At 42.4% G+C, this 26,631-nt stretch overlaps 1 protein-coding gene across 1 annotated transcript in view; it reads left to right on the top strand.

Annotated features, from left to right (window-relative positions):
* LOC134669428 (dynein heavy chain, cytoplasmic) overlaps nucleotides 1-26,054 on the top strand; it is an 88,867-nt gene extending 62,813 nt beyond the window's left edge. The window contains exons 67-94 of the mRNA XM_063527005.1: nucleotides 1,426-1,624; nucleotides 2,827-2,944; nucleotides 3,245-3,460; nucleotides 3,936-4,091; nucleotides 4,855-5,028; nucleotides 5,423-5,587; nucleotides 7,576-7,712; nucleotides 8,387-8,547; nucleotides 9,198-9,340; nucleotides 10,063-10,131; nucleotides 11,732-11,905; nucleotides 12,440-12,660; nucleotides 15,307-15,475; nucleotides 15,766-15,940; nucleotides 16,148-16,265; nucleotides 16,969-17,182; nucleotides 17,897-17,969; nucleotides 18,420-18,541; nucleotides 18,916-19,101; nucleotides 19,792-19,920; nucleotides 20,448-20,553; nucleotides 22,529-22,626; nucleotides 22,833-22,961; nucleotides 23,623-23,823; nucleotides 24,174-24,284; nucleotides 24,387-24,558; nucleotides 25,377-25,390; nucleotides 25,914-26,054. Coding sequence (XP_063383075.1) covers nucleotides 1,426-1,624; nucleotides 2,827-2,944; nucleotides 3,245-3,460; nucleotides 3,936-4,091; nucleotides 4,855-5,028; nucleotides 5,423-5,587; nucleotides 7,576-7,712; nucleotides 8,387-8,547; nucleotides 9,198-9,340; nucleotides 10,063-10,131; nucleotides 11,732-11,905; nucleotides 12,440-12,660; nucleotides 15,307-15,475; nucleotides 15,766-15,940; nucleotides 16,148-16,265; nucleotides 16,969-17,182; nucleotides 17,897-17,969; nucleotides 18,420-18,541; nucleotides 18,916-19,101; nucleotides 19,792-19,920; nucleotides 20,448-20,553; nucleotides 22,529-22,626; nucleotides 22,833-22,961; nucleotides 23,623-23,823; nucleotides 24,174-24,284; nucleotides 24,387-24,558; nucleotides 25,377-25,390; nucleotides 25,914-26,054 — 4,091 coding nt within the window. The remainder of the gene's footprint in view (nucleotides 1-1,425; nucleotides 1,625-2,826; nucleotides 2,945-3,244; nucleotides 3,461-3,935; nucleotides 4,092-4,854; nucleotides 5,029-5,422; nucleotides 5,588-7,575; nucleotides 7,713-8,386; nucleotides 8,548-9,197; nucleotides 9,341-10,062; nucleotides 10,132-11,731; nucleotides 11,906-12,439; nucleotides 12,661-15,306; nucleotides 15,476-15,765; nucleotides 15,941-16,147; nucleotides 16,266-16,968; nucleotides 17,183-17,896; nucleotides 17,970-18,419; nucleotides 18,542-18,915; nucleotides 19,102-19,791; nucleotides 19,921-20,447; nucleotides 20,554-22,528; nucleotides 22,627-22,832; nucleotides 22,962-23,622; nucleotides 23,824-24,173; nucleotides 24,285-24,386; nucleotides 24,559-25,376; nucleotides 25,391-25,913) is intronic.
* The last annotated feature ends 577 nt before the right edge of the window (nucleotides 26,055-26,631 follow it).

Genomic DNA, 26,631 nt, shown 5'->3' with positions numbered 1-26,631 from the left:
ACTGAGAATATCACGTTAGTTTGCTTTTACACTTATTCGCAAACATTCATTAATATTACACGCGAGTTTGTAGTTCAAATGTATGTGGTCGTACCTACGCAATTAAATGTCGTAAAAACCACTGCTTGTCAAAAATTGTCCACCCTTAAAGCGTCATTGCACACACTAGCGTCTCCCGAGCGTCGGCGTCTAGTCAACTCTATGGTTGCTGCTCGACGTAACGTTGACGCAACTGCGCAGCGACGCCGTTTTCCATAGCGCTGACTAGACGCCGACACTCAAATGACGCTAGTGTGGGGTGGCCTTTAAAGACCGCAATATACTTATAATGCATGGTTAATGAACGTTTGTACAACAGAAGTTATTTGTCGAGGCGAGCCGGAAATACATACATGATAACGTTTTATTTTCGATCTGAAAACTCTAAAAGGGTATCGGTTTCAAAAATGTGGATTAAAAGGAGTCCTTTCACAAATAAACTTTGTTACACTAAATGTTAAATAAATTAAACACTGAAGCATTTTGGGTTGCAACTAAAGGAGTTAGTATCGCAACTATAGCATGATCATTTCCTAGAGTTAGACCAAGAACAGTCTGCAGCGATTTAGATAGCCCACGCAGGGCAAGTGTTATTTATACGTCATAATTTCATAGACGTTGTCTGCGTGGGCTATCAAAATCGCTGCAGAATTTTCTTGGTCTAACTCTAGAAAGTTAGCACTACAACTGTGGCATGATTATAGTATTAATAGTGTAGTTTGTTTTTTTGTTCTATTTTTTGTAGTAATTTCCGACTCGCCTCATGTCAAAGAAGGAAGCTAATAAGTTTTGAAATTATAGACTTTCTTCATATGTCATACATTTAATTTAAATCTAATTTATATTTATTGGCAAACACATTGTACTTGGAATGATTTGTAATTCAATTGTAATTCTTTATGAAGTTGTTTCTTGGAATGTTCTACATCTAAGCATTGAATTGTATTTTAATATTAGTTATATCTTTTATAAGTCGTTACTGTTATGAATGAATATTGTTGTAAGTTTATTTTTGTAAATAAGCTAAGCTTGCTTGCATATGTGACTGTTGTTATTAATATATCAATCGACATTAATACTGCGATCACCTCGTGTAACGAAAGGCATCAAATACCACTAATAACATCGTCTATACTCGAATGTGACTAACTCTGCTAAGCATCGTCATAAACAACAAAATTAACAATCGTTTTTAACATTATATTTAATCAATTTGTGTTTTTTTATTTTAAGATCCTGGTTTAAATAGCCGTGATATAAGTTTAATAATAACGCCAGCCGCATGTATCACAGAGCTAAATGCCTTTTTGTTTCTCTCTTTTTTTGTAATCTCTCGCTCTCGCTTCGTGCTGGTGGCTGGACGCTCGGATGGCGTTGGACGTGCAGCGGTCAAGTCGATAAAGAAGCAGCACCTGGTGGAAGTGCGGTCCATGGGCAACCCGCCGGCGATCGTCAAGGTGGCGCTAGAGTCTATCTGCTTGCTGTTGGGCGAGAACGCGACGGACTGGAAGGCCATCCGAGCCGTGATCATGCGAGAAAACTTCATCAACAGCATCGTCTCCAACTTCTCTACCGAGGACATAACGTGAGCACCGCTTGTCAACCCGTATACAATCCTAATGAGGTTAAAAACTAAGCTCGGCGCTGAAGGGGCTATGTTATATTGACGGATGAAGCAGACGTGTTTCAATTTCACATTAAAGCGAAGGTGTCATTTAGCGGGAAAGGATTGTTTTCAAAATGACGAAGGGCCAAAGATCACCCTGTCAAATGAACATTACGCCATTAGCGCCCTCTGTAGTAAAGAGAAAGCTGTTTTTAACCCCATTTTATTTAGTAGCGGTAAGTGCGGGCGTTTGGTGACTCTTTAGAAACGCACTGTTTGGTTTGAGTGCTTGAAGCATGCTTTTGCACATTGTGTTCTGTATTTCTCTGTAACATTAAGTGTTGTGGTGATGGCTAAATTAACCTATAACGATTTTAGATAGTGATTTAGCAAGTTTTATTTGCAATCTGCAATCTACCTAGTTTGCGGTAGAGTAAAAGTGAAACTAATGTTTAAATAACCTGTAATATTTTTATTTTGCCAGAAATCCACAGTTGATTCGTCTCCGGGTTGCATGTATTTGCCAATAAATAAATTGTGTTCGTCTCCATTACACGTCCGTCCTCGTCGGGCAATCGAACATCAAAGACAGTGATTCGATTACTCGAGTTTTTTTGTTTGTTTTTGTTTTTTTTGTTTTATATATTTTTCGCAAATTTTGAGTTTTTGATCATGTTTAAAGTTATGTTCAATTCGATTCATGGTATTATAGATATAATTTTCTATCGAGTAAACTTTATTAATCGTGTGGCCGTTTTGTAACGAGGTCTGTACTAAACAGTTACTCGATTGAAATTCACTTGATAGAAAATTGTATTGAAGATACCACTAATCTGTTTGAACATCCAACACAACATCAATCCATTTTAGTTTTTATTTGCTGTGTGGGTAAGTGATTATTTTCGTTTCATACAACAACACACATTTTTCATTTGTATGAAAAGCATGAGGGGTTTATTTGAGTTATTTTATGAGTATTTGACGGATTCAGTGTACGGCCTGAGCGGCGAGCGTCAAGCGAAGCGTTTACGGCAGGCCGCTCGCACACTTTTGCATTTGTTTAACACGAATATCGCTAAATGTCCCGCTCGAGCTCAGATCATACACTTATGACGGGATGGTATTATGCACGATCGTAATATTTTATTTATTAAGTATTAATCACCCGTTTGTGTGGCCAGTGACGATGTCCGCGAGAAGATGAGGACCAGATATTTGAGCAATCCCGACTACAACTTCGAGAAGGTCAACCGAGCCAGTATGGCTTGCGGGCCTATGGTGAAATGGGCTATCGCTCAGGTAATGCAATATTTCCTTAACATATGAAATCATTGTTAAAAAAAGAATTAATTTATGTCATGGATCGTCAAATAATTAAAAAGAAGGGACGCCATAGAATAAAACGTTACTTTGAAATATAAAGAACATTAATATCGGCGTGTCTAAATGCTATTTTTAGGGAAGTTAAAAGAGCTGCAACTGTGCCTTTAAAGGTCTGTCAGCAGCACAGTTGACCAAAAGGTTATATTATAGCTCAAAGACGCTACCACCAAAATGCTATGAGGTTCTCGATGTTTAGTAATGAGGTTGTTTGTACAGATCGAATACGCGGACATGTTGAAACGCGTGGAGCCGCTCCGCAACGAGCTGCGCGCGCTCGAGGACCAAGCGCAGACCAACGTGACGGCCGGCGACGAAGTTCGCGACCTGATCGCGCAGTTGGAGAAGTCCATCGCGAGTTACAAGGAGGAGTACGCGCAGCTCATCAGCCAGGCGCAGGCCATCAAGACCGACTTGGAGAACGTGCAGGCCAAGGTAATATCTTTGATACAACTGTAAACCTTATTGCTACGAGATAAGGTCGATTAGGTGCTCGAGCTGATCGCGCAGCTGGAGAAGTCCATCGCGAGTTACAAGGAGGAGTACGCGCAGCTCATCAGCCGGGCGCAGGCCATCAAGACCGACTTGGAGAACGTGCAAGCCAAGGTACCATCGTTGTTACAACTGTAAACCTTATTCGTACGTGATAAGGTCTATTAGGTGCGTAAGATGATCGCGCAGCTGGAGAAGTCAATCGCGAGTTACAAGGAGGAGTACGCGCAGCTCATCAGCCAGGCGCAGGCCATCAAGACCGACTTGGAGGACGTGCAGGCCAAAGTACGTTGATATAGGAGTAAACCTTATTGCAACGTGATAAGGTCTATTATTTTCGCGAGCTGGTCGCACAGTTGTAACAGTAAACGTCTACATCTATCAATGCTCGTACATATTAATAAGTTACTATTTACAGGTGGACAGGTCCATCGCGCTCCTGAAGAGTCTCGTGATCGAACGCGAGCGCTGGGAATCAAGCTCGGAGACGTTCCGCTCGCAGATGAGCACCATCGTCGGAGACGTGCTGTTGTCTGCCGCCTTCATCGCGTACGGCGGGTACTTCGACCAGCATGTAAGTAAACACAAGTCGAGTCGAGTGAGAGTCATTTGAACCTTCTTGACATTCAAATGCGAAGTTTGTTTGGATGCAACGACAGCTGGCCCCTGTTTCACCATGCTGACAATTTTCGCCTGACATTGACAATTCGCCGTGCATTGCTTTTTCAACTAGTAAAAATTGACACTACAGGAGCATTCCACGGGCTGTCCCGTACAAACGCATTTAATTTCCTGTATTGCGACTTTTTTTCGGCATTTAAAGCAGGCCATTAAGTTTCTGTGCATATTTTTGTCCATTTGTCATAGAAAAGGAAACTCTTATACCTGCAAATCTTCAAAAAAATCGCGTTTGTACGGGACAAACGGTAGACAATTTCATGGAATGCTCCTATATACAGTTACTTTGCTATTTACCGACCCGCCAGACATGTACAGAAAATTGACAGTGTCAGGTGTCAATTGTCAAGTTGGTGAATTAGGGCCTGAGCTCTACTAACTCACCTTTAGCCCAGCAGTGGTCGTTTTTCGTAGAAATTATGACATTTGTTCAATCATTGAAGGTTTAACTTTAATGAATGATTATGGTTAATTTCTAAATGGTTAATTTGAGACCAAAAATGAGATGGCGAAACGACCTGGACTCATTTTGTGGCGACTGGCGGGAGCATGCACAAAGCCGTGACGAGTGGTGAAAGACAGGGGAGGCCTTTGCCCAGCAGTGGGACACGATATAGGCTATTTTTTTTATGGTTAATTTGAACACAATTTGTCCACAGTACCGTCAAAATCTATTCTCGACGTGGACCGCCCACCTGGCCGCGGCCAACATCAAGTACCGCGCCGACATCGCGCGCACCGAGTACCTCAGCAACCCCGACGAGCGGCTGCGTTGGCAGGCCAACGCTCTGCCCACCGACGAGCTGTGCGTCGAGAATGCCATCATGCTGAGGGTACCGACTTGCCCTCTTTCAAATGTTCTGTAAATAGAATGACCCCTAGAAGAGATTTTGACAATTTTTCGGGATTTTCAATATGGAAAAATTTACAATGTTACTTCTGTAGCACCAACAATGCAAAGCGCAGTGACGCAAATTCATGCTTTCAAATTTAGTCGAACATATGTTAGAGCCTCTCCAAGAGCCAACTGCATTGAACTTTTAGTCTACTCTGTTTGATACCACTCTTATCCTGAAATGAAAAGGACCTACGCCGTTTTCGATTCATTTGTTGACTTAGTATACGTCATTGGTAGTTTTAACGTATTTTAAATATCCTAATAGCAAAATTTTTTTACGTATTGTACCTCAAATTTTGTCAGACTTTAATGTTGCGAATTGATTGCAGCGCTTCAACCGCTATCCACTCATCATCGATCCATCAGGCCAAGCGACCGAGTTCATCATGCGCGAGTTCCGAGAACGCAAGATCACCAAGACGTCGTTCCTGGACGACTCCTTCCGCAAGAACCTCGAGTCGGCGCTGCGGTTCGGCAACCCGCTACTTGTGCAGGTTGTTATTGACTTATTGCATGATGCTCGACCAATCAGGAGAAGGGGCAGAGTGTATGTGTACGTTTAGACATCGTAAGATCACCAAGACGTCCTTCCTGGGCGACTCCTTCCGCAAGAACCTCGAGTCGGCGCTGCGGTTCGGCAACCCGCTACTTGTGCAGGTTGTTATTGACTTATTGCATGATGCTCGACCAATCAGGAGAAGGGGCAGAGTGTATGTGTACGTTTAGACATCGCAAGATCACCAAGACGTCCTTCCTGGGCGACTCCTTCCGCAAGAACCTCGAGTCGGCGCTGCGGTTCGGCAACCCGCTACTTGTGCAGGTTGTTATTGACTTACTGCATGATCCTCGACCAATCGACAAGGGGCAGAGTGTATGTGTGCGTTTATTTATTTATTTATTTATTTATTTACATAAGGAGATCCAACAGCTAACTAAATGACAATGGAATCATAAATAGATATATAGAGCCAATTACAGGAACTCGCAAATAGATATGTAGTAAAAACATATACTTAAGTAACACGCATCACACACACACACACACACACACACACACACACACACACACACACATCGCACACATGAAAGAGATAAGACTCAAACCAAAACTAACAACATTCGCTTACATAATCAAAGCCTACTACCAGTGACAGGACACCAATTAAATAGTGTAAAAACAAAGAAAAAAAAAACTGAAAAACTAAGAACAAAATAAAGTGTTATGTTATAACTTAGATACTACATATACAAAGCACTCACTTACGAGATAAATAAAAAGTGCCTAATTGAAACACATTTCCGTCAATTTACGCCTCACGGAGGGAATGTCACAATTAAATATATCAATGTCAAGCTCTTTCGTTAGCTTATTCAAATTACGGCTCGCACGGTTAAGAAAACTATTACGTCTGTAGTTGGATGAAGTTCGCTTTAATGAGATAGGAGGAAAGTGTCTTTTTAACCGAGAAGGGGTTACGAATGAGATCTGCTGGAGCAATTCCGGGCAATCTATTTCACCAGTTATGATTTTAAGGAGGAATATAACATCAGCAATTTCACGTCGTTCGAATAATGGTACCAGATGCTGTTTCCTACAAGTAACTAAGTAATCAGTTCGATTAGAGGGGCACTTAAGTTTATGGCTCAAATACTTTAGAAACTTTTTCTGCACACGTTCTATCCTATCTATGTACGTATTATAGCAGGGGTTCCAGATTTGGGATGCGTATTCAAGTTTACTTCGAACTAGAGAGCAAAACAAGATTTTAAGTGTTTTAGCCTGAGTAAAATAAATGGAACTGCGCATTATAAAGCCTAGCGTTTTCAGGGCACTACTTACAATACCGTCAATATGAGTATCAAATAGAAGTTTAAAATCATGTACCACTCCCAAATCTCTCATAGATTGGACCTTATTCAATAATTGGCCTTTGAGTTTATATGTGGTAGGAATTATGTTATGTCTACGCGAAAATGTCAGGAAGGAACATTTCGATGGATTCAAATCTAATTTATTATTTAAACAATATTAGACAGTGTAAAATCACCAAGACGTCCTTCCTGGACGATTCTTCCCGCAAGAACCTCGAGTCGGCGCTGCGGTTCGGCAACCCGCTACTTGTGCAGGTTGTTATTGACTTACTGCATGATCCTCGACCAATCAGGACAAGGGGCAGAGTGTATGTGTGCGTTTAGACAGCGTAAGATCACGTTGGTCCGCGACGACTCTCTCCACAAGAACCTCGAGTTGGCGCTGCTTGTGCAGGTCATTACCAGCATACCAGCTTACTATGTTCAGTAGTGGACGTCATTCGGCTTACATGATGCTGTCGAAGACTTTTCTTAGAGACAAGATAGTTTTAGTAACTTTTTATTGCCAACAGTTTTCTTTGTCATCGTTAATTTGGTAACTGATAACTAAGAAAGATTTAATCTTAGCTGGTGACTGAATGAGAGATTTAGTTTTGTAAACTGTTCGCAGGACGTGGAGAACTACGACCCGATCCTGAATCCGGTGCTGAACCGCGAGCTGCGCCGCACGGGCGGCCGCGTGCTCATCACGCTCGGCGACCAGGACATCGATCTCAGTCCCTCCTTTGTCATCTTCCTCTCCACCAGGTATGGAATAAAGGATAGTGGACATAGTCCATATTTTGAGCGACTGTAACCTTTATCGTTTTTGTTGAAGTGCGTGTTGTCTGTCACTCGTTTAGTTTTAGTTTAGGTGTAGATTAGTTTTTAAGTCAGGTACCCACTGAAAATCAGCGTCATGGCTTGCTGTGGCATTATGCAGAGTGGGAATCCTCTTTAGCATCTTAATAGTTTGTGTAATTTGTTTTGTGTGTTATTACCAAGATGTTAAATAAATGTATTTCTTCTTCTTCTTAACGACTGGGAATTCCGCTTTGAAAACTTGTAAATGTCAATGTTAATGCCTTAACCGATTTAGGCTACCAAGTGTGCCCTTCAGCGCTCAAGCACGCGTCAACTGTACGAGGCAACGCCTGTTTATTAGCGTGAAATGACTTGGCATCATTTCAACTTAGATTTAGACCACTAGGTGGCAAAACCCCCTACACGCACCGTCCCTATACCATAACATATAAAGCTCATATTTGAGTAATTTAATATTCCCAACAAGTTGTTTCTCTATGTCTCGCGCGCCCCTCATCACACAATCACAACTCTATACTGGACCTCGAGCTGCGGCAAATGGACAACTTTGTTACCATTTACTCCTCTATTCCTTTAATTTCACTTTGCCCTCGGCTAACATTCCCTTTGTATCGCAGGGACCCAACGGTGGAGTTCCCGCCGGACATGTGCTCGCGTGTGACGTTCGTCAACTTCACGGTGACTCGCTCCTCGCTCCAGTCCCAGTGTCTCCACCGCGTGCTCAAGGCTGAGCGGCCCGACATCGACACCAAGCGCTCCGATCTGCTCAAACTGCAAGGTAAGCACATGCGTGCGACAGGGACCGTAGGTATACAGCCTACACCACTTCGGGCTGACATCCACACCAAGCGCTCCGACCTAATTAAGCTACAAGGTAACCACATAAGTGCGACAGAGAGCGACGGTGACGATGACGTTCGTCACTACAGTAAGGGCCAGTTGCACCAACCACATATGACAGACTGATCAACGTCAGCCAGCGCGCCCAGGCGCTTCACTATGAAACTTTCCATATATAAACATTTTGCGAATTCTAACGATACGAACAGTTTGGTGCAAGCGACTCTAAGTGCCTGCATCGCGTGCTAAAGGCTGAGCGGCCCGACATCGACACCAAGCGCTCCGACCTGCTCAAACTGCAAGGTAATTACATGTGTGCAACAGGGACCAAGTGTGATGTTTGTCTCTGCAATCACCGCTGGGCGGCCCGATATCTAGGTATACCAAAACACTTATTAGTCGAATAAGGCCAGGCAGTTTCAATTATATATCTCAAAACCTAGCTGTTAATCTTTTAAGCAACTACTACAGTGCTTTTATCGTAGCTTGGCCACAAAGCCGGTGCCTCACGAATGTCGGGATTAATGTTTATTAGTCCTACTGAATTTACTTCTATGTTCCTAAAAACAAAAAATAAAATGTAAACAGGCGAATTCCATCTCCGCCTGCGCCAACTGGAGAAGTCTCTGCTGCAAGCACTCAACGACGCCAAAGGCAAGATCTTGGACGACGACTCGGTCATCGCTACGCTCGAGACGCTCAAGAAGGAGGCCGACGACATCGGCCAAAAGGTAAACTTAGGCGACTGATATTTTGTAAAGAAACTTCATCTTTGTATTGACGTTGTTAGGTGTCATAATCGTGTGTAGCATACAATGATTACGGTTGTCTTAGAAAGGATGAGACTCAGATTTCTGCTGGACGTTAGTTCCATATAGACATGCGCAAAATGTATCACTGAAAAGTAAAGATTGATATGCATCTTTCGTATGCTGTGAAGTACTTCACTCGTTTAATTCACTAGTTCAGTTTAGTTCAGTAGCTCAACAGATCCATCTATATCAAAAGTATTGGTTTCATTTCTCTCATTCGCGGATATATTGAGTTGAATGAAGAATTTGGTAGATAAATTCATTCAATATGAATCACTCAAGTAAATTAATTTATGAATCGAAGGTTAAAAATGGCGTCCTTGTCACTCTTTAAGCGAATGAGCAAGTAAATGAACAGTTTTTTAAACTGAACTGCTGAAGTAAAGAACTAAATGAATCTGCGCTGAACTAGTGAGTGAAAGAGTGACATCAAGTGAAGTACTTCATTTGAATCTTTCATTCGCGAACTACTCATGTCTAGTTCCATATCATCTGGACTCAATCAAAACCAATTTGCCAGCCTCCAATTTCAAATACACAGCCAGTGGTGGAATTAAAATGCTCGATTGTCATAATCCATGAGCATTCTATTGATTATATTGATACATTGATAACATTTAACATTTTTTATATCATTTTAGGTTGAAGAAACTGACAAAGTTATCGCTGAAATCGAGACAGTCAGCCAGCAATACCTGCCTCTTTCCCAAGTGAGTATACGAATCTAGATTCCTGTTTCGAGTATAACCTTCCGCTGTAAAACATCGGTTTTGTGAGACAGAGAATTCTGTAGATATGCCTGTCTCTACTTACTGTCAATGAATGTACTCTGTGATTATGAACCATTCACACATGATCATACATATAAAACTTCTCTTCAAAAATCTTACGAAGGCTGTTTGTTACCATATCATTATCATTATGTGTAAAGTTGTAAAACCTTTAAGGCCGAGCCACACCGGCTGCGTGTGCAGCACGTTGCGTGGCGTGCGCTGCGTGACGTGCGCAGCACCCCTGTCACACCGGGTGACGCGCACGTCACGCAGCGCACGCCACGCAACGTGCTGCACACGCCACGCAGGCGCACGCTGCAGCTCAGTCATGCGTGCAGTAAAATAAAATACTCCTGCGACAGTACCTACATCATGTTATTATAACTCCCGTTGCAAATGGAAGCTGCTCGCCTAATGCCGCCATTGCAATTATAGTTCGTTTTTTTTAGCATTAGAAAGAACTTGCAAGAAGGTAAGCGATCTTGACATGTCTTTTATTTGAAAAACGCTTTTTAAAATTCAAAAACTATTACTTATGAAAGCAGAAGAATATAAATGATCGTATTAGATTCATAATTGTTACATATTTGCCGTAACTTATTTTTAAAATGTGTTTTTCAATTAAAAGACACATCAAGATTGTTTACCTAATTTCTAATGCTAAAAAAAACGAACTATAGAAGAAAAAAATGTCTCATATTTGAATCGAGATAGTTGAGAGTACATAATATTGTTCACCGACGCAAAATAGTTCACAATACAACAACCTTGTTTTCCAATAGTATCGTTAATAAATACCTAAAATCGATTCTTTCCCACAGGCCAAATTATTTTTTTTAATGACGTATTTGTGGTAATCTTTGTGCTATGTTGTAAATATACATTCATATTAACGAAAGATTTTAATTAGTTTTTCTTTTATCACTGAATCCGTATTAAAAACCAGCACGCGCACCGGCCGAGTTGTAAATAAATACAAGTGGCTGCGCGTGTACACGCACAGCACCTATGCAGCACCGAGCTGTGCGCGTCCGAACCTGCTCGGTTCGCCCTCTCATAGGGAACGCAGTTAAACACAACGTCATCACTGCACGCAACGAAGCGACGTTGCCGCTCCGCTGCGTGGACGCGTGCACGCAGCACGCAGCCGGTTTGTCTCGTCGGAGCTGCGTTGCGTGCAAGTCACGCGTACGCGCACGTCACGCACACGTCACGCAAGCAGTGTGTCCTCTCTTATGAGTTTTCATATTCTACAACGCAGCGGGACGCGTACGTGCACGCGCACGTCACGCACACGCATCCGGTGTGGCCTGGCCTTTATTGGCACAGATGTAGTGTGTAATTGTTTTCCATCGTATTTTCACGGAAACGTACGAACGTGTCTTGCTATTTCAGTCAGTCTCGGTACAAAAAATACTGAGGTTGACTGAAGTAGCATGACAAATACGAACGTATCCGAGAATATATGAAGGAAAACAAATACGCAATATATCTGTTTATATTGCTTTCAATCTAAAAACTATGTATACGTTAACAGGCATGCAGCAGCATATACTTCACGATGGAGTCGCTGAACCAAGTCCACTTCCTGTACCAGTACTCGCTGAAGATGTTCTTGGATATCTTCAGCTCGGTCCTCGTGTGTCCGATGCTTAACGGCGCGTCGGACTACACCGCCCGGCTTAGCATCATTACTGAGGAACTGTTTACGGTTGGTATTGTGAATATTAAACTCTTTGACTGTCAAAAATGTCAACTGGCGCGCGGCGTCAGCCCAATATCAACCTTCATCCATTCCGAGAAGGTACACGATGACGCGCCGCGCACGATAGTCGTGGCGTTTAAAGACTTCAAAGGCATAAAAACAGGACGCTCCAATTGAAGGTACTTCCATACCTAACGTCCATTTGAATTACCCGGCGAAGTCCGATTATGAGATACTCGGATAAATCGCTCCATTTCTACATTTCCTCTACGCAATCCTACTTGCTTCGCTGGCTCAGCGACCCGAAGTGGATCTTGGCCTCCGACACTAGATTTCCCCATTCGTTTCTATCCTGTGTGATCAGACGCCATTCAGCCGCTTCTTACGTATTATTTTTTCTTCTGAAGGTCAAACTGAACATCACTCGACGTATTACTTTTAAGTCCAGTTTTCTCTTCTCACTCCTACTAGCCAAAGTCGATATCCAGACTTAAGACAGCAACGATGAATAGTTTCCTTAATCAATATTATGTCAACCAGGTGGTTTACGAGCGCGTAGCCCGCGGCATGCTGCACACGGACCGCCTCACGTTCGCCCTCCTACTGTGCCGCATCCACCTGAAAGGAACCGGCGCCGAGGACACCTTAGACCAGGCCTTCGCCACGTTCCTGCGCGGCAAGGAGGGCTTCGTGTCGCACTGCGCGCCGCTCGAGCCGCTCACGCAGCAGCAACACGATGCCGCTGCGAGGCTTAGCTCTAGGTGAGATTAGACACATACAGTCAACGGTAAAAATATGGGTGTAGACAACTTACTCAAAAATATGTCCCATAGTTCTTAATTCAACCTGGGCAGGACCTATCAATAACAGAGGTCAAGGGAGACCAAAACAACGAAGGAGCGACGAGATTTGCAAAGTAGCAGGCAAAGACTGGACGAAAAAGGCAAACGACCGAGAGGCATGGAAAAATTTGGAGGAGGCCTTTACTCGTTAAGAGGTCCTTAAAACAAAAATAAATAAATTAAATAAATATATATGTAATCACATCAACTTATTCATAATAATAATTTAATGAAAAAAAAAATGAAATGAATTATGTATTTTAGTGTGACATGTTTATTCATATTACTTAATATTATTATACAAACTATGATTATGGAATGATGCGTGTATGTAAAATTAAGGAAATAAAGAGGCTTTTTTATTTATTTAGTTCTTAATTCACTGACATAAGAGTTATGGGACATATTTTGGAAATGATTTGTACACCCATATTTTTACCGTTGACTGTACTATAACTATACTGTACAGTGCCAACCACTTAAATAGCCTCACCTATATATTGTGAGTATTATAATTATTACGTGATAATTTTTATCAATATATCTTAAATTTGAATTGTACGCCCTGACGTTTATCGAACGACACATTAACAAGTCGGAACTTGTCTACGCACGAAACGTTGTGGACGCAAGAGCTAATACGGGTCGTCCACATGAATAGCCTCAGTGTAACATAATCGTCCAAACCGTGCATTTAAGTTTCGCTTTCAAATTTATTTTATTAAGATTAGATAATACAGAAGGCATTCTATTAAGTACCTGCAGTAACGCGATAAACACAGTGTTTTTATGACTATGGGACGTGGTAAGAAACTTACAAGTTTAGAAATTGAAAACGTGAATTTTTATTTAACTCAAAAAATATCCCATCGTGAGATACCTAAAAAAATATATCGCAGCCCTAAAGTTATTAATAATTATGTTAAAAATAAGGAAAATTACGGCCACCAGTATAAAGGACGCACAAAATTTGCCACTACGGATCGTGAACGTGGACTTATTTTACGCTCTGCTTCAAATTCCACCAAGACCGCCAGGCAGATAGCTAGTGGAATAAATACTAGAGCATCTCTCTCTACAGTTCGACGGATTATTAGAACATCATCCCACCTCAAACGAAAAAAATCATGAGTAAACCTCCTTTGCGCGAACAACATGTGGCGGGTCGATTGTCTTTTGCTAAAAAGTACATGTGCTAGAAAACCGAGTGGCGAAATGTGATTTTTAGTGATGACAAAAAGTTTAATCTAGATGATCCAGATGGATTTAAATATTATTTTCATGACCTAAGGAAAGAACCGAAAGTACTATCACGTCATCACTCAACTCTCGGAACGGTGATGGTTTGGGGAGCAATTTCTTACTATGGTTCTGTTGATTTAATTGTGGTAGACGAAAGACTAAATGCTGAAAAGTATTTAAATTCATTAAAAGAAACATAAAGTAAGATCAGGAAAGTAATAGGTAGAAAAAAATGTTTTTTCAGCATGATAATGCTCCCATACACACGTCAGCCATAGTTACAAAGTGGTTTGAAGAAAACCAGATTGAAGTTCTAGATTGGCCATCCTTGTCCCCTGGTCTGAACATCACGGAAAATGCCTGGGGTTGGCTGTCTCGGCAAGTTTATTACAACGGAAGACAGTTTAGCAATAAAGAAGAACTGATTCAAGCTATTTACACTGTTTGGGATTCTCTGGACGTTAATTACACACATTCTTTATATGAATCATTACCTAATCGTATTTTCGAATTAATAAGGTCTAATGGAAGGTATACAAAATATTAAACGAAAGAGTTTTAATAACTAAACAGTATCTTTTAGCATGTGAGGCTATTCAAGTGGAAGGGCCAATTATTTGTTTGACATTATTTCTTAAAACTTTGATTAGATAACAATAAATTTTTGATTTACTATTACTAGGCTTCTTGTTTTATTCCATATTTAATATTTAATGTATATCTCCTTTTTATATTACTATGAGAAATATTAATTTTGGTGAGTGAGGCTATTCAAGTGGCTGGCACTGTATATTCATTTATTTATTTTAAACTTTATTGCACATACAAAAAGTACAACAGGCGGACATAATGCCGTTATAGGCATTCTCTACCAGTCAACCATAGGGCTAAACAGAAAAGCGTCCATGTGGGTGCAGTGAGAAGTAAACAGAAAAAAAACGTAACTACCCATACTGTATACCAATTTTCCCCTCAGCTACTTCTTTTCTGGTTGGTATAGCGTATCGCTATCGCAACACAAGGACTTACTGGCACGGTCGCCATGTGTGGTGTGAACAGTTCTAAGGGACAGTGTGGATAATTCCGAAATTACTTTAAAAACTTAGATTTTTTAATGTAATAAATTATGTTCGAGTGTCAATTAATTGTGTATGTCCTCGTGACTTGAAGAAATGTTTGAAACTTCTGTTCGGTAAAGAATGAAAGGCCTTTTTTGGTATTCATTGTGTTTCATGAGATGTGTCTTTGAATCTTAGAATAGTGAAAGTTATGGTCAAGCGTGGCCTGTTTCCTTATTTCCTACAACTCCCTGCGTGTCCTCAGACTGGTGGCGTTCAGGCGGCTGCTGGAGAAGGCGGGCGAGCTGCCGGAGCTGGCGGCGTGGCTGGCGCAGGCGGCGCCCGAGCAGTGCGTGCCCACACTGTGGGACTCGAGCCCCAGCGCGCCGCCCGCGCCGCACACGCTCGCCATGTACCGCCTGCTGCTCATACAGGTGCCGTGCTCATCCCTGTCACAACGCCCACGAAACACGCTCCGAGCGTCGTTTGACTAAACTTACGCCTCAACGCTGACACTAATCGAAATTTATATAATATATGGTTAAAACGTATGGCAACAAGCACGCTCGGAGCGTGCATTCTATGGCCCTCTGGCAACGATGTTTCGTCTTGTGTGCGGTCAAAGACCTCACATTTAAGTCGTTATTAAATTATTGTGTACTTTATTACAACCGTAGGTATTCGAATTTTTAATGAGAAATATTTTGATTGTGTACATTAACAGGCGTTCCGGCCGGACCGTGTGATCGCAGCAGCCACTCAGCTGGTGGCCGCCGTACTGGGCGCCGGTTTCATGGCTAAGGCCGAGACCGAGTTCGACCTCGCCTCCATCACCGAGCACCAGCTAAACGCCACCACCCCTGCGTTGCTGTGCTCCGTGCCCGGATACGACGCTAGCGGTATGTAATGCATACTTCATTTCCAAAATTATCAACAATAAACAAAAATATGACCTAACAATAATAGCACTAACACTAAATAACAATAAGAATATCACTTGACGCGAATACCATCCGAAAACTATTTTTGTACGGATTTCCGTCCCTTGACTTGTACTACGCCTGAAGTCTTTGAAAAAAACTATTTAATTTCTGACATATATACAGGTCGAGTGGATGACATGGCGACAGAGCTGAACAAGCCGCTGTCGAGCATCGCCATCGGGTCCGCGGAGGGCTTCAACCAGGCCGAGCGCGCCATCAACACCGCCTGCAAGACCGGCCGGTATGTTCTAATATTTATCAGCCACAAGAGTCCACTGCTGAACATTGCACTGACAAAATCCAACGAGCCTTATGAGGTCATTACACTAGGAGAGTGCCACAGCTCATTTTAATTTCGTCAACGTTTACTATCCATCGTTAAAAAAAGGTAACATTTGATGATCCACAAAAAGTATGACACCATGCAACATCATCTAATTCGGTTGTAAAATTTACGACTATACTTCAAAAGTACCCTGCTAAGTCCCAAATTCCTTTTGCAGTTCTGAATTTGAAACTTTCTTTTATTCCGTTATAGTTCAAAATTCGTTTTCAATGTGTCCTTTCAATTGGATCTCGGGACTTAGGAAGATATGGCATGGCATTACTCCTTTATTCATAAAACTTTACGTGCCTGATTTAGTTAAATTATGTTTTATCCCTTTCTTACAAATACATAAGTCAAAATGACAGATAAAGACTAACGATTCATAGCTAATTCAGGCCAGTAACGCGTTTATGAATAACGCCGTACCCTCTTATTCATAAAACTTTACGGGCCTGATTTAGTTAAATTATGTTTTATCCCTTTCTTACAAATACATAAGTCAAAATGACAGATAAAGACAAACGATTCATAGCTAATTCAGACCAGTAACGCGTTTATGAATAACGCCATTAGTTTGTAGGGCAACCTAAATGAAATGCGTTTTGTTATTCCCCAGATGGGTGATGTTAAAGAACGTGCACCTCGCGCCGGTGTGGCTCGTGCAGCTCGAGAAGAAGCTCCACTCGCTGCAGCCGCACCCGGCCTTCAGGCTGTTCCTCACCACGGAGATCAGCCCCAAGCTGCCCGTGAACCTGCTGCGCGCCGGCCGCGTGCTCGTGTTCGAGCCGCCGCCCGGCATCCGCGCCAACCTGCTGCGCACCTTCGCCACGGTCACTATACTGTATTCTACTATTTAGAGCAGCGGTCGGCAACCTTTTAGCAGCCAAGGGCCAAATAGTAGTTAACGGAGGTGACGCGGGCCGTACTTTGTTAATATTTATGACTTTATGAGACATTGTCGTTTGTCACTATTACATACAAAATAGTCAAGGCGGCTCTCGGGCCGCAAGTGACAGGTTCACTAGCCGCATGCGGCCCGCGGGCCGCAGGTTACCGACGGCTGATTTAGAGTGAAACATAGAATCTCTAATATCTGGGAGGCCGAGCTATGCTCCGAAAACGTATAAAAACTCAAGAATACGCGTTTTCCCAGAGATAAGATCTGCCCTACCTAGATCGTTTTAATCGAACCCGAAAACCCCCGTATAGCAAATTTCATCGGATTTGTTAGAGCCGTTTCCGAGATCCCCGAAATATATAATTATATATAAACAACAATTGCTCGTTTAAAGGTATTAGATAGATATTAGCTTCTCACCACCGAAGTCAACACGTGAATCATCAATCCTGCAGGATGTGTTACAACATTTTTATTACAAATTATGTATAACACTGTTGTTCCCAGTCTGGCAACAACAGTGTTTGGACACAACAACATCATGGAACGTTTTCCATAACCTATTCAAACTCGTTTAAAATTGAGTCATAGAAAAGTTTAAAAATGATCCGGTGAAACTAGAGTTGAATAATTTAATTGTTTTCAGGTGCCCGCTGCTCGTATGATGAAGCCTCCTTCAGAACGCGCGCGTCTCTACTTCTTGTTGGCGTGGTTCCACGGTGAGCTTATACACGGATGCATTCCTATTTGAAATATTCTTGCTTGTTACACGTTATATTACGCATAGCCAATAGGACCTGTATTTTACAAGCTTTTATTTACTTTCACCTTACCGTTGTCTGTCTGTCTGTCTGTCTGTCTGTCTATAATCAAATCTTGCAAGTTGAATTTGATCCACTTCCCGGTTTCCGATTGAGCTGAAATTTTGCATACATATGTAAGTCGGGTGACAATGCAATATTATGGTGTCATTGAGCTGATCTGATGATGGAGACCGGAGGTGGCCATAGGAACTCTGTGATAAAACAACGAAACCTTATTGTGTTTAGGGTTTTTAGAATTGTCTTGATGAGTATTAGTTGCCTGCGGGAAGAAAAGTAAAGTCAGCGATAAAGCTTGTCCAAAAATGAAATTTTGCCAAAAACTTATTTGATTAATTTGTTACACAGGCATCGTCCAAGAGCGGCTCCGCTACGTGCCACTGGGCTGGGCCAAGTACTATGAGTTCAACGAGTCAGACCTGCGCGTGGCCTGCGATACTCTCGACACCTGGATTGACGCTACGGCTATGGTAACAGCTCGAAATAAGCTTTAAACAGAGTCTGAAATCGATGCCCAGGTGTCTTGATATAAAATATGCAACGGATAGTGCTTAGGATGCTATTCTATCTGTCCAATGTCTTGGTCCAATGTGATTTGCGTCTCACTCACTCATTAGGCAAAATGTGAGACGCAAATAGATATTGGACAGATGGAATACCCCCCCTTAATAGTCGCGTAAAGAGAGAGAGGGTACCGAATATTCGGCTATCAAAAATCGTGATATCCTAATTTAGCCAAAATTCTTAACACTTTAATTCTTCATGTATATTTCAAAACAAGTTTGACTATTACATTTAATCATAAGTATTTAATTTGCTAATAAAATCTAATATAATTTGCCAGGGCCGCACCAACCTGCCTCCCGAGAAGGTGCCATGGGAGGCGCTAGTGACCCTCCTCTCGCAATGCATCTACGGAGGCAAGATCGACAACCTGTTCGACCAACGGCTGCTGCACTCTTTCCTGTGCAAGTTGTTCACGCCAAGGTCATTCGAAGCGGACTTTGCTCTTGTCGCTAACGTCGATGGGGTAAGTTGGATAGTAATACAATTTTGTACATTGTTTCCAAATTGATACAGACACTTTTTAGGCTCCTAATGATTCCGCTGTCGGCGGCGAGACATGTCGTCGGCTAAAGTCGCAAACCACTCATATACTAAGTATTGTCTGTCTTCTTTACATGAAGCGTAACTTACTCAGAAATATACATGTCCAACCAAATGTGCAGTGTCTTATTCTTATTCAGTGTTCTAGGTTTTTAGGTAGAATCTTCGCTTTACACGCTCATACAAAAAACACTACACTTTATTTTAAAATAACTAATTATAGGCCCTTTAAAGGGGCCCACTGATTAACAGTCCGCCGGACGCTATCGGCCTGTCAGTTAGAACAAAATTTTGACAGTTCCGAACAACTGACAGCCCGATACCGTGCGGCGGACTATTAATCAGTACCCTTAACGGTTAAAGAGCATACGGTTAAATTTAACTTTTTGAGTATACGTTAAATCACTACTACAGTATCCTTGGCGCTGTGGCCGCGATGACTCATGACAACTCGGTATTCTTAGCGTTCAATAGCTTTAAGAACATCAATTAGCTCTTAATTTTGTAGGAAATGACCACTACTGCCGTCTCATAAATGATAAGGCTGAAAGTCACCCGACATTTATATAGTTACCTCAAATAGCACAGCTATAAACTACTTATTCCTCTGCAGGCGAGCGGCAACCAGAGGCACATCACCATGCCCGACGGCAACCGGCGCGACCACTTCCTCAAGTGGATCGAGGAGTTGTCCGATAGGCAGACTCCGTCCTGGCTCGGCTTGCCCAACAACGCTGAAAAGGTTAGTTATTGCATACAAATAAAATAAATACGTAACGTAAGTTTCTTTACTATTTACAGTAAGCGTAAGGGTGGTGTGTCTTATCCAATTTCTTTGTCCAATGTGTATTGCATCTCACATTTTGCTTTAATGAGAGAGTGAGACGCGCTGAGATTGGACAAAGTAATTGGACAGGTGGAACATCACCCTAAGGCGTGCGACTTTCAATCCTAAAGTGCGACCTCGACTCGCACGTACCGATAAGGTTTTCGGAACGTAAATACGAAATATCATTTGGATGTTTACCAGTCTCCTTTCGGCTAAGGAAACTATAGTGACCAATATTATCCCTATCGTAATGAGCTCTACGGGGGGGGGGGGCTATGTTCAGCAGTGGACGTCTTATGGCTGAGATGATGATGATGATGATGATGATGATGATGAATGAGCTCTAGTTTCCCATTATAAGTTCTGCTAATTCACGGGAATAGTTTACCAAAATGTCGGGACATCGCGTAGTAAGATCATGACAAGTGGTTTTTGTGCAGGTTTTGCTGACAACGCAAGGCAGCGACCTGGTGTCGAAGCTGCTGAAGATGCAGCAACTGGAGGACGAAGAGGAGCTCGCATACAACGCCGCTTCGCAGGACGACAGTCAGTATATTTGCCGTTTTACACTTGTCGGGGCATTTCACGAGACTGTCGCTTACATAACGCTTTTGCCTTGTATGGCAGCTACCTCAATAAAATACGTGAATCTCGAGAATATACTGCCAATTTGTTAGCCAAGTCATGAAATATCACCTGACCCAATATCGCTTACTCAGCATTTCCAGAAGTATTAGAAGAATTGCGTTATGTAAGCGACAGTCTCGTGGAATGCTCCTTGTCGTTTATCCAGGCTCAGTTGTGAGACTCGCAACGTACACAAATACAGCTATCAGTTTACCTGTTATAGTAAATTTTTTCTACATATCTAATTGTAATTACACACATACAACACACACACCTATTAACACATAATTGTAATTACACATGCATACACACATACCTAATAACACACATAACATATTTAATTAATGACGTATCTAATTTTGTTAAGCTATTAGAGAATGGGCGATTCTTTTGACGCGTAGTTTTATCCGGTACTTTTGACGCTGACCGTATCTAATGCTATTGACGTAGAACAGAATGAATTTATTTTAGCTACTTTAAAAACCGGGCAAGTGCGAGTCGGACTCGCGCACGAAGGGTTCCGTACCACAATGCACAAAAAAAAAACAAAAAAAAAAACGGTCACCCATCCAAGTACTGACCACTCCCGACGTTGCTTAACTTTGGTCAAAAATCACGTTTGTTGTATGGGAGCCCCATTTAAATCTTTATTTTATTCTGTTTTTAGTATTTGTTGTTATAGCGGCAACAGAAATACATAATCTGTGAAAATTTCAACTGTCTAGCTATCACGGTTCGTGAGATACAGCCTGGTGACAGACAGACGGACAGACGGACGGACGGACGGACGGACGGACGGACGGACAGCGAAGTCTTAGTAATAGGGTCCCGTTTTACCCTTTGGGTACGGAACCCTAAAAAGGAAATACTTCGTCTAGAATCTGAATAGTGAACACATCAAGCACAAAATGTCACATTGGCTTCCAAGCTAGTAATTGGCTTTAATTGTATTTCTTTTTTCCACGTTACAGAAGTCGATGGTAATTATTAGATTTAATTGGAGTACTTATCTAATTGTTGTTCGTTACTTTATTGCAACGCATTCGTGTTGTGTTAGGCCGCCTTTACATCTGCAAAAAGCTTGAAGCTTTCCGCGAGAGCTTCTAACCGTCGTTTAGGCAGTTTATAGAATTGGCAAAAATGTTTTTAGCTAATTTTAATTTGTGCAGGAAGTATTAATCAAGCTTTGAAGATTTTGATACAAGAACGGGTGATGTACGGACAAAGGCCTTTATTACATTTACTAAATTCAAAATTAATGCATTGTTACGTTTACACTACGAATTGTGGCATAAATCATCTTGAGAATCACCCTTAGTCAGTGCTAAGGGTAGTATTCCATCTGTCCAATTTCTTTGTTCAATTGTTCGCATTGCGTCTCACTCTGTCGCAAAGTACACATTGGACCAAGATATTGGACAGATGGAATACCATCGTAACGTGGGTGTACGTAAAATAAGCGTGTAATACCAGCCATATATTTTACAATCTTAACAATCTATTCATACTTACTCCGTTGGCTCAGCGACCCAAAATGAGACTTGGCCTTCGACACAAGACAGCGCCACTTTTCTCGGTCCTGTGCGACCTCTCGCCGATTGTCAATTGTTGTTACAATCTATTCATGCATGATAATATTTCGCATCTTCTTGCATGCGTGGCTCGATACTTCATGACTTCTTTTCAATAGTCTTATCAATCCGAGCACGAGCTCCGTCCATTATCGGGCTGAAAAAGCGGGTGGGTAATCTGGTAAGCGGGGCTCCCCTACAAATCCTCGGAGCTCGTGTGCAGAGTGTAGAGGTACTTGCATATACCTGCTGCTAAAGAATGTCAAGTTATATGCAGATGGAAGGCGGTGTAAGACTGGTTTACATTGTATGTGTTTGTACAGATGCGTTGGTGGTGGAGGGCGACGGCCGCCCGGCTTGGATGAAGTCTCTCCACCAAACAGCCACTGGATGGCTGCAGCTCCTGCCTGAGAAACTACCGGTAAGGACGTCATTTTATTTATGATACTTAGAAGCAGACATACATTGTGTTACGTATACGTAAACGTTAAAAGCTGGTTAAAAGATAAATTTACTATATACTCGTATTTTCACTAGTTACTTAATTATTTTTATACTTGTGGAAGTAATTATTTTTGACGCTTATGAAGGGCCGACCACACCTATTGATTAATTTGTGTCATCCAGACGCTGCGCCGTACAGTGGAGAATATCAAAGACCCGCTGTACCGCTTCTTCGAGCGTGAGGTCGCCGCCGGAGCTTCGCTGTTGGCTCAAGTGCACCACGATCTCAGGAACGTGCTCGCTATCTGTCAGGTAACTATAGTTAGGCCCAGACTGTCTTATTTCAAACGTAGACATAGAAAATCATACGCTTTTGTCCTACGCTTAGTACTAGCACTCAAAAGAAATGATCAGTATAGTTTTCAGTATAGTCTTTACTAACTGACAAGTTGTGTTTACTAGACTCCATTGAAATTAATATTGTACTGAGCAGAATTAACGAAATCACAATTTCACACTTTACCATCTTGCGGCATACATTTGGTAGCTTGATTTTGTAATGTGAATCATATGTACATACGACATGCACACCTTTTCAAATTAAATTACACAGTTTCGCTACGTTGTTTGCCATAACACCCAACGTCACATGGCGACCCTGCCAGTGCGGCCTTGTCCTCTAGACACCCTATAAAAAGGTCTCCCATTTCATTCGATTGTGAATTAAAATTTTTGACAAATCAAAATTGCTTTGTCTTGGTAAGTTGTATCGTGTTGGCGGCTAGAGGTTAAGGGCTGATTTAGACGATGCGAGAACTCGCATGCGAGTTTCATACCATTGCGGGTTATGATCGGCAGGTTGAATTGGACGTAACCAATAGTCCGCAATGTAACTAAAATCGCATGCTAGTTCGCGCGCCGTCTACATCAGCCCATGCCGGTGTATCCGCTACAAGACATTCTTTTTGTACAGGGCGAGATGAAGCAGACGAACGAGACGCGGTCGATGGTGGGCGCGCTGGTCCGCGGCATGCTGCCGGCCGCCTGGAAGCGCTACGCGGTGGCGCGCGGCTGCACGGTGCGGCAGTGGGTCGGCGACTTCGCGCGCCGAGTGCAGCAGCTCGCCACCGTCTCCGAGTGCGTGGCCACGGACAAGGGCGCCCGCCGCCTGCAGGTACGTTATTCAACATTTATCAAACTTCTTGCAACGAGATAAGGTCCACAAAAGATCGTTTGGAAGAACACCTTCACTTAGCTTTCTACACTTTGTAGTCAATCTTCTCTTCGTTATGGATCACGATAGCTTGTTTGGAAGCGAAATGTTACGCGATCCTGCAACATTGCGTATTTCATACTCCACCATCGCACCGTATTTGCCAAGGTCTATACCCACGCCATCAGAGCTTTACGTATTCAAATATCCTATACCATTCTTGAATTACGGTTTTGAAGTGGTATTTTTTTTATTTCATTTGTTTATGTTATTGGAATTGTCTTAAATTAAAACGTGAATACTTTTTTCAGAGCATCCCTGTGTGGCTCGGAGGTCTCCTTAACCCGGAGGCGTACATCACGGCCACCCGCCAGTGCGTGGCGCAGGCTAACTCGTGGTCGCTTGAAGAACTACACTTGCAGGTGGGTCACTTGTAGAGGGATTGCGCTTAAGTTTACTTACTTATATCAATTTTGAACCACTTTTCATGTAATATTACTACTAATATCGGGGTTTCTCTCTAGGTGACGATACCGGAACCGGGCACGGAAGCCGCGGACGCGACCGAGTGGTCGTTCCAGGTGACCGGGCTCAAGCTGCAGGGCGCCACGGTGAAGGGCAACCGGCTGCTGCTCACCAACACCATCATGGTGGACCTGCCGCTCACCGTGCTCACGTGGATACGGTACGTGTTGTGTAGTGATACCGGAACCGGTACGAACACGGACGCGACCGAGTCGTCGTTCCAAGTAACTGGGCTCAAGCTGCAGGGCGCCACGGTGAAGGGCAACCGGCTGCTGCTCACCAACACCATCATGGTGGACCTGCCGCTCACCGTGCTCACGTGGATACGGTACGTGTTTTATAGCATACACGCGGGTGTCATTGCAAAATCCGCACGCGTCCGCGCCATCTAGCGTTGCTCATATGTAGTATTTTTCGTTAATCCGCTCACTAGCTTCGTGTAACCGCGCCAGCTGGCAGGTGCCCTAAGTTTACAGTAAGCAAGATCTTATATATGAAAAGTGAAGTTTCCAGAACAATGTAATCAGCCGAACTTTATATGAGACACAAATTACGCAATATGTGTATTATGTGTACACACATCCTGACTAAACTTGTGTAGTCATTGACAACTGTGTGAATATAAAACAAAAAACAACGGGTTGCACTCCGGGAGTGCCGACAGAAGTGAAAACTCAATGACTAGTCTGTCTGCAGCACTATGTATAATTGACCCATCCTCCTTTCTGTTGAAAAACTTTAGTTCCGAAAATTGCTGGTCAGTGAGCCTGTTTAAAACTCAAATTTGTAGCGTTAATTGTTTAAAATTCGAATAGAAATTGTAAAGTTACCTTGCAGACCTCGCATCTAAATATATTTGGTCATGATATTTTGAGTTTTATTCACCAGTACCTACTAGAGTTCACTTTAATTAGCGATTTCATCAAGATGTAGCTTTATTGAATTAGATTGGAGTGATATAAGATATAAAGTTAGAATGTAACTGTGAGATCCTCGTATTTCAGCCCGTACAAGATTAGAACATTGAGCTTTATTGCTTAATATAATAGTCCAGTTTTAAATAATTGACCTGATTATGTTACGTTATGACTAAAGTTCATATATCATGGTGAATAATATTGTCCGTCACACATGACGTCAGCGTTACGCGTTACGCTGTCTCGAGTTTATCATTTTTTCCCCACCTCAAAAAGAGCTCAGGGCCGCTGAAGAAGTTTTCACTTCAAAAACAGACAGTTACTCCGTCGATCCCTCTTAATTTATAATTGTGTCGTTTAACTTCAAACTTGGGTAAATCCATTCTACCCTCTCAGCAAATATCTATCTACCTTTTCTTAACACATTCATTGATTGCCACCCAGTCAAACAAGACGTCCGCGCCAGGCCACAACAATTTCGTCATATAAAGCGGTACTACGATTCCGACTATCGGGTCGTACGGTCTGGGAACGAAATCATAAAATAATGAGTGATTTGTGTGTAGGGGCAGCGGTCCGGAGAGCAGCACGGTGGCGGCGGGCGGGCAGGCGCTGACGCTGCCGGTGTACCTGAACAGCGCGCGCTCCGAGCTGCTGTTCACCGTGCGCCTGCCCGTCGCGCCCGGCCAGGAGCCGCACGCCTTCTACGAGCGCGGCGTGGCGCTGCTCACCTCCACGGCGCTCAACTAGACCCGGCACCGCGCTAAACTTACACCAAGGAAAGTCTGCAGCGATTTTGACAGCCCTCGCACCGCCATTGTTATTTTAAACGTCAAACTTCTTTGAAATGGTGACGTATAAATAAATAACACTTGCATTGCGTGGGCTATCAAAATCGCTGCAGACTTTTCTTGGTCTAACTCTAAAATGTTTCGAGTGATTTGAGCCTGTTAACTCGCAAGCAACATTGAAAGTGAAGCCTGGCAACATTTACGTTTGAAATATACTGCATTCATATTTCTAGACTCTGGCAGAAAAACGTTACTATTTCTATTTTAATGAACGTCTCTTACAACTTCTGCCAGGTGTGCCGTAAATCACTGAATCGACTGAAACAAAACACAGTAAACTTGCAGTGCTAATATTTATCTAGAAGCCAAGGACATTCTGTCCTTAGTGGCTCGAAACATGTGTGCATAACGCAGCTATTTTAATTAAATTCAAAGATTATAAAAAGTTGATTTATGTCCTTGTAAAGTATTAAAAAAACCTAGATTTTGTTATTCAGAGTATTATGTAAAAAACTCTGCTTTAAGCGCTAAAGTAT

Source organism: Cydia fagiglandana, chromosome 12 (genome assembly GCF_963556715.1).
Source record: "Cydia fagiglandana chromosome 12, ilCydFagi1.1, whole genome shotgun sequence".
Lineage (NCBI taxonomy): Eukaryota > Metazoa > Arthropoda > Insecta > Lepidoptera > Tortricidae > Cydia > Cydia fagiglandana.
Note: the sequence above shows the minus strand (reverse complement) of the source record. Positions and strands in the feature narration are given on the sequence as shown.